The sequence below is a fragment of the Gymnogyps californianus genome, chromosome 5 (assembly GCF_018139145.2).
Source record: "Gymnogyps californianus isolate 813 chromosome 5, ASM1813914v2, whole genome shotgun sequence".
Classification (NCBI taxonomy): Eukaryota; Metazoa; Chordata; class Aves; order Accipitriformes; family Cathartidae; genus Gymnogyps; species Gymnogyps californianus.
Window position 1 is genome coordinate 34484668 of NC_059475.1, and position 13403 is coordinate 34498070.

At 36.2% G+C, this 13403-nt stretch overlaps 1 protein-coding gene across 8 annotated transcripts in view; it reads right to left on the reverse strand.

Annotated features, from left to right (window-relative positions):
* The window catches only part of GPHN (gephyrin), a 310850-nt gene that overhangs the window by 43552 nt on the left and 253895 nt on the right, over positions 1-13403 (reverse strand). For all 8 annotated transcript variants that reach the window (XM_050897249.1, XM_050897248.1, XM_050897247.1 and 5 more), the window contains 3 exons: positions 11624-11666; positions 8075-8212; positions 1533-1625 (listed from right to left, as the gene is read on the reverse strand). In XM_050897249.1, the coding sequence (XP_050753206.1) occupies positions 1533-1625; positions 8075-8212; positions 11624-11666 (274 nt within the window). The remainder of the gene's footprint in view (positions 1-1532; positions 1626-8074; positions 8213-11623; positions 11667-13403) is intronic.

The following is a 13403-nucleotide window of genomic DNA, read 5'->3' on the forward strand; positions in this document are numbered from 1 at the left end:
ACATCCTGTCACTGGATACCCAGGAGAAGAGATCAGCACGTCCCTCTCCACTTCCTCTCTTCAGGAAGCTGTAGAGAGCAATGAAGTCGCCCCTCAGCCTCCTTTTCTCCAAGCTAGACAAACCCAAAGTCCTTAGCTGCTCCTCACAGGACATTCCTTCCAGCCCTTTCACCAGCTTTGTTGCCCTCCTCTGGATGCATTCAAGTACCTTACTGTTACTCTATTTGAATCCACCACCAAAATTAGGGTGCTGTGTGTTGGTTCTGACAGAAGTTGTTGAAGACGGCAGTCATGATCATTCTGCTCATTCTGCGTGTTTACCGAGACTGTACTTGTGCTTTCCCTTACCTTGTAGCAATTAGGTTGCAAGACAGCATTTGCTTGATCCCAAGGCCCTTGTCAGTCAGCATTCTACTCAGAGCTCCTCCTCTCAGCTTTTCTCAGCGTTATATTACCTGTATTTCTCTGGCTACATCTGCACTCCCTTGCCGCTATTACTGCTCATTTAGGTGTGCCTGTCTCTCACACATAGATGACAGACAGCTGCAGTCAAACTCATCTTGTAGACCTGGAATTTTATTTTTATATCAAATCCATGGGGAAGCTATTGGACTACATCCATTGCCTGGGTTTGCAGACAGTCTATTTCATGGACAGTTGCTTTCCATTGTTTCAGCTGCCAGTAACAAAAAAGATATTTTAATGTCCCTAGAAGAAAGTTGGCTATTGTGTCCAAATTTCAACATGGTGTTATGATGACTCAACCTCTACCACAATGAATCACTACCAGTATAATCTTCAATCATATAGATTTTAATTTTTCTCCATAGATATCTGAGGTTAATATCATTAATCTTACTTTACAAAGGGAAAAACTGATGCACAGAGAAGCAACTTGCTCAAAATCATGCAGCACCTAGTGGCAAAGCAGAGGATGGATTCAGGTCTCCTGGGAAACCACTCACTGCTTGCTCTGTAAAGTCACACTACTCATTTTATTTATATACAGCAACTGCAACATTTTCAAAGTAAAAATGAGATTTTCTTTTGAGGTGCCTCTGTAAGAGTATTCTGATATGTATTTTTGAAAATTCTCTAATGCAATCACAAAATAATTCACAAACAGGAAGCTGGATCTGTGACAGTTCAACGAAGTAAGAGATGTATAAGAAATTCCTGATTAAATCTACAACAGAGGAATAGAAGAAGAATCTGTCATTCAGAAACAGATGTTCTGTTACTCTCCCAAATTCTTTATGTTTCCAGGAAACTCACTAGCAACACAGGCGCATGTCTATGAGGACACATGGATGTATATTTGCTCATGTACATATGTATCCACTTAAAAGATCTGAAATCAACTTAATGGTCTTCCTTCAAGACAGCTGCATTCTACATAACTGTGACTTCAGCAATGATCTGAATCAAATCTCAACCAAAATAACTGTTGCTGGATCCAAAATAGGTGAACTAACATGTTATAAAGTGGTTTTACAGACACTATACTGCATGTCTACAAAGTGAGTGTTTACCTCTGACAGCGTAACCGTCTTTTACTGATGCTGGAAATGGTGGTAGATTATCTTTTGCATATACGTCTTGAGCAAGGACTCGGCCCATTCCATCTAGAAAAGAGAAAAGACCATGCTCCATGTCATTACAGCTAGTGAAAGGGAAAAAAAGTGAGCAGCAGTGTGCTCTGATGGATGAAATGTATGTGTATGTGACATGAACAGATCTCTCGGGTTTTTGATTTCTGCCTCTACATAAATGAAAAAAGACTGGAGTCTGAAAGTACTGGTCAAAGACTTGTTCAGTAAGTCTGTGTTCCTGGTTATGGTGAAATTGTTGACAGTAGATCTGAATGCCAAGTATCCAAATTCAGAGGTCATAGCTCTGATATAGGATCAGACAGAAAAAACCAAGTATTTGTTTCTTCAGGACAAGTTTTCCTCCTGAAATCCCTTAAAAACATGTACTTTCCTGTATTTCAATTTAAAAAAAAAAATGTTCTTTTTTAAAAGCTTTTAAAATAACATTTCAAAAGTGAATCCTGTGTGCAAAAGGTGAGAGGTTACAGACTGAGCCCAGAGGACTCAACATAAACAGTAATAATGGACAAGTTTCCATAAATTGACAAAGAAGTTTTGCAATAGATCAGCTTTGCCTAATTGCTGAGAGCATTTCTGCTTAACGGATGGTGAGTGCACATAAGTGTCAGGATTATATATGTAAATTTACGCTGTTCTAAATATTTTAATAGCAGTTTCAAACATACTCTTTCCCTTCACTTAGCAACTATGACTGATGAGTTGTAATTTGGCTCTGCCTCCCTGTAGAGACTGATATGAATTACTTTACCCTCAGTCAAGTGTGCACTACCTGTTTGCTTTTATGGCGCCAGCAAGAGGTTTTTTTTAGTATGATGTGGAACAGAATGGAAAATATGTATCTTATCCCTTCATACTGTGGGAGAGTGAGAAAGAAGATTTATTACATGTGTGATTAGATGGACTGGGAAGGGGCACATGGGCCAGAACTACTAAGATCGGCTTGATTCCAGTATGTCTAAGTACAAGAAGGGAAGCTCCTCTCATAGTAGAGGCCGCCACTCTTAGCAGTGCATTGTGGCACAGGAAGGCAATATCCAGCTGAAAGTATGAAGGAATGAGAGGATGCATGAATACTTCTGCCAGGAGAATTTGCGTGGATATGTACTTTATAGATTATGATCTTTCAGCCATGCCAAAAAAGACAGACATACATAAAGCGTGTTTCTTGTTTTACAGATAGGGAAATCAATGTGGTTCTGGATTTGCTGGGAAGGCAGAAGACCTAACGTTGCACACTAAATGGATAGGTTTTGTTAAAAAGTGCACCTACTTATTTGAAAATGTTCACCTCCAGTGAAGTGGTATTCTAATGGAGATTATATTTTACTTATTAACACCAAGTCATTTAGTTAGTAGTTAATTATAATAACTATAACATCATTGTGTTCACATCCATATGTATCAACTTTCAGCCTGAGGTGAATATTTATGTTGCATTTTTGAAATATGTATTGCCATGAAAAAGCTTATAAAACCTGTTAAAGCAACTAGAAAAGCACCTTTGTGATGGCTATTAATATGTCTGTGCATCACTGCGATCACTGTCTGTGATACACAATACAGAAGTTATTAGAAAGCTCACGAAAGCTTGTACACTTGCACTGAAAAAAAGAATGCAGACACAGACATTTAAATTACAGCATAGAAAAGGCAGCTATCAAAGGCCTAGTAAAAACACCCTCTGTTCATAGACGCACAAAACCTCATACACAAGTGATGCTTCTAATTTTAGCAGGAATGTTGTGTCTTCATTCTACTTCTTGTCTGCATGCAAAATCACACCAATTAGAGCAAAGTTGAACAGTATGTTCCCGGCATTCTGCCATGCAATATTTGAAGGGAATAAATGGCCAGCCAGTAGCGGGAATGAATTAAGGGGAGAAAAATGTAAGAATTATTTGCTGAAGCCTTAGGCATTTAAAATGAAGCAAGTCAGCAACTAAAGGACAATCTGAAGTACCTCTGTACTCTCCTTTATTTGAGCAATTATTTTAGAAATACACTGTTTGATGTTATTTTGATTAATTGTAATTCAAAAAAGATGTTCTGAAATACTTTAATGTCATCAAACTGCCCCTTGTGATGCCCATAGCTTTCTGATTCTAACACAAAATGGAGAATTACATTAAACTCACTTTTCAAATTTGGGTATTTTCTAAAGCTTAGCTGGTGAAACTGGTACAGTTCTGGGAAGAATTTTGATTTCTCAGGGTATTGGTACTGTGAAAAAGCAGTGAGACAGGTATTGTACTAGAGGTGATGGATTTGCTCCCATTTTGTAAATATTGCCCTGTAAATATTCATATCACTTCAGTGTAATATGAAAAGGCAATGCTATCAAAATAATCAGCTAGTTCAAAATGAATAAGCAGTGGAAAAAAATGTCCAAGCTCTACAGAAGTTACAGGGCTCTTGGACTAGATCAGAAAAACTGCTCTGTTCTGAGGCTTAAGCCCATAAAGTGTGGATTGCCTCTGCTTTGTACTTTTAGTATCAATTAAACGTCTGCCTCCTCTTAGTTTCAGAAGAATAATCATTATCATGCTGTCTAAAAACTTAACCTTATATACCCACGGAGCAATGTTCAGGTAACTGCATTTAGTTGGAATAAAAGGCGAATTGGGGGCTTCATATCAGATATTGATGATGGCAGGTGGGAAATATGCTTCAGATGCCTTTGGTTTATGGCACTTCGGTAAAATGGTTTAGGACTGTCCACTTTTTTGTTTTTAATATGGAAGAAGCTAAATGACCTATACAGGCATTGAGCAATACACTTACCAATGTGAAAGTCATGTTTCAAAAGATAACTTGACTCATCCTCCCCCTTATGTTAGGAGAGAATAGATTTGAGAGACTACAGAATGCCTTGACTTAATCAAGAATAAAGTCAGGACTGTACTGGCTACTTGTACACAGTAACATTCAGCAGCTTTATTTATGAGGATGAATACTACGTAATATGTTTAGTAATGTAAACAAATTAGGTTAAAATTAATTAGGTAATTTGTTAATGAAATAAATGGCAATCCTAGAACTTTTCACTTTCCTTACAGAGAAATTGTGCTCCTGAAAGATAATTTTCAGGAGCTCAGTGTTAATTCAAGACACAAAACCACAAAGAAAACAAACACAGCACAATAGTGCTTTTCTGAGTACAGTTAGTTAGGATTCAGACCTCCAGGACTACAGTTTTATTATCTCCTGAAATTACAGGTATATTAACTGAAAAATAAATGAATACATAACTAAATGAAAAAGTGGTTCTTAATACATTGTATTCTTCAAAATCAACATTTTTTAGCAGACTAACATATATGTGTGCACACGCATGCACACATACACATATACATGTATATGCCTATACAAAAAAATCCTATATATTTGTCTGTATAACACTACGGTGATCACTTAAGAACTTCTGAAAATGAGATTCCATCTTGAGATTTGTATCTGTAGACTAAGAGAATTGAATTTCCAGTATTACAGACACAGACACAGATGTCTCCTAAAGGCTCAATCCTGCAATTTCATACTATGTATTAGGAAATCTTACAGTGCTAAAATAAGTGTATACTTGTTGAAAAATAAATTGTGAGATACAATTTTGCACTACAGTGCAAAAATATGAAGGAATATGTCTTTGTTAATATTTTCATTGTTGGTACAATTATGTGAATATTAAACCAAGAATATATCTCTACAGCTGATGATCTTACCATGTATCTAACTTTTATTTTGGGTGGGAGGGAAGAGGGTCATAACTGAAGTGTCTCAGCAGACTGAGAACATTATTTTTTAAAGAATAACAGTACCAGAAATAATAATCAATATGTTCCAGACTTAGAATCAGTCTGAATTTGATGTCAGTAATCAGGTAACATGAAGAGCAAAATGAAATATCAACTAAGGTATTATAAAGTATACTAGAATACCTTCTCTTACCTTGACAGCATATTCCCATGTAGTGGAATAAGAACAGAAACAATCAAATTGCCTTTTTGACAAATTAGAGTATATAACACTCTATAGAGAATATAAGCATCTAGCTAAGACGAATTACCTCCATTCTGTCTCTGTAAGGACATTTTGAAGGGCATGTAGTCTGAATAGAATCACTCTGTTATTGGTGTGGTAACATTATCAGTATTAACACAAAACTGTTACTTAGTCCATATTTTGAATGGTTTTTAATACTAAAATAAATTACATGGTGAAAGCTTGTCCAAACCATGTTGCAGCAGGAAATTATATATACTGCAATTTTGTCTGATTTCACCATAGTTCTAATGAAGAAGTTTACAAATCAGGTATATGAAAAGGCTGCTACCCACTGTTGATATAAATATGTTTGCACAAAGACTGGTGTATACATATAAATAGATGGCGACGCTATTGTTATATATACCAACATACATGTAGCATGTGAGGATTATGCTTATTCTCTGTCTACCTAGAAGAATATTTTTAGCCACATTTTCTTAACTTCTAGGGACAATACAGCTTCTGTCCAGAAACACAACAGCAGCAACACAAAAGTGTTCTGAAACACTATGGAAGTTTTCATCCAGAAGTGTAAAGATAGAGAGATGCAGAAAAATGAAAATAAAGATAAAAGGACAAGAGAATAAGACATGTTTATAGAATCAAGGACAAAAAAAGGAAAAATAACAGCTTATCAATACTTGTTTTTCTCTATAATCAATACAACCCAAATTCAAGAACTTATTTCTTCACTTAGTTTTGCACTAGAGGTTTAAAAAATCAAAACTATTTTTATGTAAAAAAGAATAATAATGCTACAGTGCCTTAACAGTACCTTATATAGCAAAATAAACATATGCTGTGGTTATTTTTCAGGGAGGTACATGCCAGACTTTTATCCTTTATTTCAGGAGTTCAGTGTCGTATACATAGCATCTATTTGGACTAAATGTACCTAACACTGTGGCTCATCATATTGTCCACAAAGGGCTGTCTTAGCAGACATTTAACTGACAGCTATCCAAAAAGATCTAATAGCTGTGCTTAGGCATTTATGCCTTAATGCCTTCTTCTGATCTGCAGGCTGTAATATGCATATTCCTTGTTGATCCAGTATTGATGCTGTTCTGAATGCAGGATATGCAGCATGTTCTCAGAGATCTGCTTCCTGCTACCAAGGCACAGGGGAGTGCTGATCTCCACTTGGAGTGACTAAACACACAGGTGTGATTCTATGTACAGTCTGCTAAATCAATATGTCAATATGAAGACATCTCAAAGGTTTGTGGCAGCACAAAGAATTGGTGAAGAGCATGAAAACTTCGAACTTTCAAGCCAGAAAACAGAATATCCCATTCAGAAACCGTTTGTACCTATCTGCTATCTGGAGTCCACTGATGTCCTACACATTTTGCCTCTTCAGGCTCGTGGTTCCACTACCTCTTCGCTCACCACCCTACCTTTGGAAAATCTGGAGGAATCCCTGGAGAAGGTTTCCTCTTCCCTACCTACTTTAGGATTACTTGTCAGCATGCTTCCTGTTATAGTTTTGTTCTGTGCCAAGAACACTCTCCCAGATAATGCCCAGGCTTGGTGTAAGGAATAGCAGAAGCAAGGGAGACACCTGATAGGCATTATGAACACACTATTTCAGGAGGGAGGATAGTTTAGCTGAATAAATATGAGAGGTGCCCTGCTAATTCCTTTTATCTCTATTTATTTACGAGTATAGACACAGTCACAAGATCTCACATTTTGCCTGCTGTTTGGTGCCTTTTAAGACAACCTCACTATAAATCAAAAATAGTTAGCCTTGATTATAAAGTTTCAATAAATCAAACATTAAATGCAGTTAAGTATCAGAAAAGGATCAAATGTAGTGGTAGAATAGAAAGGGAATTATGTTGCATTTATAAGAAGAGAAGGCAAATACTGGAATGACTAGTAGGCCAAGCAGGATCTGGAAAAACACACTGAGATGAACTGTTAAAGACACAGACATGGAAAAAAGTGACTTGGAATCAATAATTGCTTTGATTTGATCATTAATCTCAGATTGGAAAGGGGGTTTAGTGAGAATGTCCCACAGTAAGAGAACAGAGTGAACAATCACAGTACAGCTTGGAGCTACTTGGCATCCACAAAAGTTCAGTGTTAAATCAGCCACTGAGGCAAATTGTGGTTTCTATGTTTTAACTTTGTTGCGTATAACACAGACCAGAAGAAAATTCATTTATGTATTTAATTAGAGTTCCATTACTGATTCCTTCAGGGAGCAGCACTGAGCTCAATCAAGATTATCCTGGCTTTGAAAGAAGAATTCTGCTCCTGTTATTGGCATTTCCTAAAGCAGTTTCTCCTGGAGAAGGTACTGTCTCAGACACCTCACAACATTAATAAAAGAGGAAGTGCTTAAGAAAGTTGTAAAATAAAGAAATAACCACCCTAATCCTCACAAAGAATCCAACTTAAAATACCTCTGTAATTGATGATTTCTGTTCCAAGCACTGGGGTCATCTCCAGAACTGTGATGAAGGCCTTGTCCATAGATGTCAATGGGAATGGAGACATGCGGTGTCTTCTTGCTACCTTGGTAATGTCAACAGCACTGTGACCTGCAACAAGAGAGCACCAAGTTTATGTATGCTACAATGTGTAGATGTACGCAGTGACGTTCATTTAAACCACTTTACTGAAATTAATCATCCGGCACTTTGGGGTAAATTAAATAATTTAGTTATCACTATTGAGCATTTATGTCAGACACTGGGAAGGCACTGTATCAACTAGAATCAAAAGAAAGATTTAAAACAAAATGCAATTTACAGTTGAAAAAGTTCACAAAAGTGTATATCCTTACTTGTCATGAAAAACATGCTAGAGGTCTTGATGAGCATAAAAGGATCAGTTAATCAGAAACAGAAACCCTTCAAGATGATGCAGTATTTTACACTGAGGATGATAATCTGACGCTAACTCAGTTCTGTGAACTATGAACTCAGGACGATTCACTCCTCATTCTGTTCTCCACAAACACATCTCTATGCTATGTGCAGTGCACAGATAAAACACAAAAATGGACACTGTCCCAGTGAGTTTGCAATCCAAGAGTGAGATGGGAGTAAAAAGGTTTGAAAGGAGGACAGAGGGAAGCACAATGAAATCACTGGACAGTCAGGACAGCAGATAACATTTCCAGCTAGTCGACATCCTACCCATTGTCAAGATTTTGTAGTCACCACAGCAAAGTGATGTTTAAATGTATAATTTGAGTGAAGGTAGTAGGATAGATTAATGGAAGCTTACTTTTCTCAAGTATGAGGGACAGGTTGGGAGAAAATGCGACAGAAGTTGTTTGAAAATGAAGCCAGCAGCATATTTGATTTCTTGATACTTACTGAGAGAGTAAACAAGGGGACAACAAGCTTTGAAGGATTTTGAAAGTGACGATAAGCAACCGAAGAGAGGGAACTATTGCAGGAATACATAAATAAGAGTAACAGATACAAACCAAAAGATTAAGAAAATGACATTTGTAGAAATATCTTGAATGGATTTGCCTAGAACAAGAAGGTATTTATGAGAGCCAAAGTGGATGATGTTCTATATGTAATATGTAATGATATTCCTAAAGCAACATGAATTATAACAAGATAGCATTAACAATAATAGAAACTAATTTTTAATGACATGATTTTGCTTTGTAGTAGCTACCTAAATATCTCATTCGCTGCTGCACATGCCTTCACATTCTGGAAAAAAATAGATTATTGCTTTAAGTGTAGTCTTCTAATAAAAAATAACTACAAAAATAGTAAAACAATCATGCAATCTAAGTTTTTCCTTCAGAAGAGAAGGTTGCTTAATCAATCTGTATATACAAAACTTCTTTCAGCACTGACACAGGCTTGTGTCTCTATGTGGGAGATGGTTCATTAATTTATTTTTTGCCGTTAACACAGTAACTATCTTTAAGAGGAAGAAGTAGAGACAAATAAAACTGCCCACTTAATTCCAGTCCCAAGAAAGATTCTGGAAGAAATTATTTGAACAATCTCTTTGTATGTATTTAGAAGATAACATGATGATAAAAGCAGGCACTGCGAATTTGTCAAGCACAAATAATTTCTAACTGACTTAATTCCTTTCCTTAACATAGCAGTTGGCATACTGAGGAAGAGAGAAACAGCTGATGAGATATATTTTAACTATATTAAGACTTTTCACGCTCTTAAACATGACTTTCTCATAAGTAAACTAGGGAGAAATGATCCAAATTAAACTACTGTAAGATGAAAGTGTAACTAGTGGAAAAACTGCATTCCTGGATTTAACAGGGATGTCCCTAGCAAGCTTACATTTTCCATTATTATGCCTGTATTTTGTTAGCAACCTCATAAAAATGAGGAAAAGGAAAGGAAAGCATTTGTGTGACACAGTTAAACTTCCCATACCTTTCTCTGCATAGAGAAAGAAACCCTGCTTAGCAGCACCATAATTCCTGCAGGTCCAGCAGATTCCACACAATATATGTTAAAAACTTTTTCCTGACTGTATAAACTAAGAAACTATTTCTTAAAAGGAAAAGTTGGAAAAAATTAAGGAAGATGCTAGGAAAAAATATGTCACGGCAGTGAAAACTGGGGGAACTGTGTGGCAGCAAACAACCTTTATGCTACAGCCATTAGGTGCTTTAATGTTAATGTTTTACTGCTACCTAAAACTCACTGTTAGCTGCTTCAGAAACTAACATTTCACCTCCTTAACCCTTAAAACATGAACGAATTCAGAGGCTTTGAATGCTTTGAATGGTGCCCAGAGTACTACCTTCAGATTCGGAACTCTGTGTCTAATACACGTCATTTGCTTAAGTTAAAGGTTCTGTTAAAATCTACTGAGAAATGCATTCTTCAACAGTTTTTTTGAAAATGGATAAAATCCCCTAATCTCTGACAACTTTGTTCCAACACCAAAAGTAACACCCATTATTTCTGCAAGAGAAGCCAGAAAATACATACTCAAAAATAGAGCCCCTTCAGGTTTAACACTAGCATGAATAACCTTAATGAAGAAAGGAAGAAAGATGCATGTGTAACTACTAACCCTTCTCTCTCCTTATTTCTTCCAACAAACAAATGCTAACTCTTCTTTTAGAGGTATCATACATTTAAATAGACCCGGAGACAAACAAATAATGATTTTTAAAATTCTAAAATTACTAAGTGGTACTTTTTAATTACAAGTAAATGACATTAAACAGCTCCTCAGACCTTCCCAAGTTATCTTTCACTAATGTAAAATGTCAGATGGCTCTAAAAATAACTACTTACATTAAGCAGCATTTTGTATGACAAAATAATCCTCTAGCTTCGAAGCAGCTAAGTCAATTGGTTGCATAAGGTAGAAAATTCCTGACAGCCTTCTCTCTTATCACCAAAACAACTTCCTATTCCTGTTGTTATATATATATATACACACATATATGGTGGATCAAATTTTAGACTAGGAAAGATTCCCATAAAACAAAGGAAAGGAACTGTGCAAGTTAAAGAACAGGTCATTTGGATCAAATCTGAATTCCTAACCTTTGCATTTTTTGGTTTGGTTTTATGTAACCCAATATTCAATTTCATGTTCAGGTATGAAAATAAAAATCATATATATATTCAACTTGACAATTTCCATCTTCATTGTCTTTGAGTGTTGATTCTTTTTGCCCATAAAACTTGCACACACATGATCATTTACAACAATACATCACCAAAACCAACACAGACCTCCATGTCATTAGAAGAACAACTTGGAAGAAAAAATTAAAAGGCAACTATCCATTAATACATGAACACTATGAGCTATTTACACTTTTATTTTCTCTTTGGACTGAATTTCATTGTCTTAAGTTATTAAATTTCTTCTGCAATCCCACTTACATCCCAATCATAGCCTTCTCTTCTGATCTGACTATCATTTGCTGTCTTCTGAGCAGTCTTAGTTTCTCAACAGAGCTATGAAGTTTCAGTACTTACTTGCTCTGAGGATGTTCTCCTTGCTGCTGCACCTAGACTGGACCTGCAGAGAGAGCACAGAGTCTATGAGCTACAGAAGTTAACAAGAATGCAAAATACAGAGATATAATGGGCAAGCTCCTGGGATCTAAGACAGAGGCTATACATATTTTCAGCAACATTCTCACATACTCTACATGAGATAAGTATATTTAAGCAGAAGGGTAGTAGCTGATGGTCAGAATCAAGCAATTTGATTCCCCCCCCTGCCATAAGAAGCAAGATGGCCTAAGGACAGTAATAGAGTAAAATCAAAGAACACAGTGGTTAAAATTACATGTTAAGCTCCAGTTTTAAACAGAAAATCCACATTTTCTTATACAATTGTAATTACAGTAACTCTGAATCTAGGTCCTGTTTTATGATTAGACAAAATACTAACATAACTATATTATCATGACCTGCTTTAAAATTCTATTATTGATATTTTCAGGTATTATAGAAAGAGTTTAAAATACTCAATTTAGATTGTGTTGATTCTGAAGACATTTAATAAGACTTCTTCGCAACTGTATAAGCAACTCACAATTGTATAAACAGCTCCTGGCTGGAGCCAGATAAATTTACTCAGTTTTTTCTGTTTGGTAAAAGAAATGCTATGTTCAGTATGAATTTTACAGTGCAATTCTACTTTAAAAAGTAACTGTGTGAGAATGACAACTGGTTTCTCAATAAATACTCTTCCTAGATGCTTAGCTGCCACTGTGCTATTCCAGATACATTAGTCTGACTCCAGGGAAACTGGAGGATTCACATTGGTCTAATATTCTAGTAACACTGGATATTTAGAGTTCCATCTGTTTACCATGCAGATTTAAAAAAGAATTGTTTTTTGAAGAGTATCAGTCCTGTAAACACAACACAGTTTAAACTTTATCTGTACTGAAGCATCAGCTCTTGTTAATTCTTCTCGGGTTTGGAAATATAGCACATTGTATAATAACACTGAAGTTGCAAGTTTTTAGATGAACTAATTTGAACAGCAGTCTATCTTCTGGCAGGTCAGCTGACTGAACTGGTAACACTTGAATAAAAAGCTTTTTGTGTGAACCCCAGCTAAAGTAAACTTCACAGGAAGACAAACCTCTGAGAGAGTATGAACAAAATCCTTCTCTTTTTTACTTTATTGACAAATGTATTGCTAAATTTCAGCGAGAGGACTAATGAAGTAAAACCATGTACACGTGGTGAAAGAAGTGGAATAGCACAGGTGACGCTGAGGGTGCAATTTCCCTGCAGAACATTTCTCTCTGCTGAAAAAGCGAAGGAGTGAATCCAGATTATCTTTCGGACTACAGTTTCAATTTGCAGTTACAGAAAAATTGCCTAGAAAGTGAATATGTATGCTCTAACAATTGATGAAGAATGGTACACACTCAAGCCCCAAAGCTGTCTTCAGAAAGGAAAAACCATTTAAGGCTGAAAGCAACTGTGCCCCAACTTCTAAACCTCTTTCTTCTGCTCCACAGCAGCTTGCCCCAAATGTATATTCACATAAAAAAATTGGATTCTACAGCGCAACACAGTCTACTTATTGTAATGGAATAACTTATGAAAAGTAATGTTGCAACTTAGAGTGGGTTATGGTGTCCTTCCCTGAAAAAAACTGTTGTTTAAAAAAAACAAACAGAAAAACCCCAAAACCTCCCTCCTTCCCACCAAAAATACTACACAAGAAAACTGCAAACAAAATATTAATGATGCCCAAATTTGGCCCAGAGTTGTTTTACCAGATTTCAAA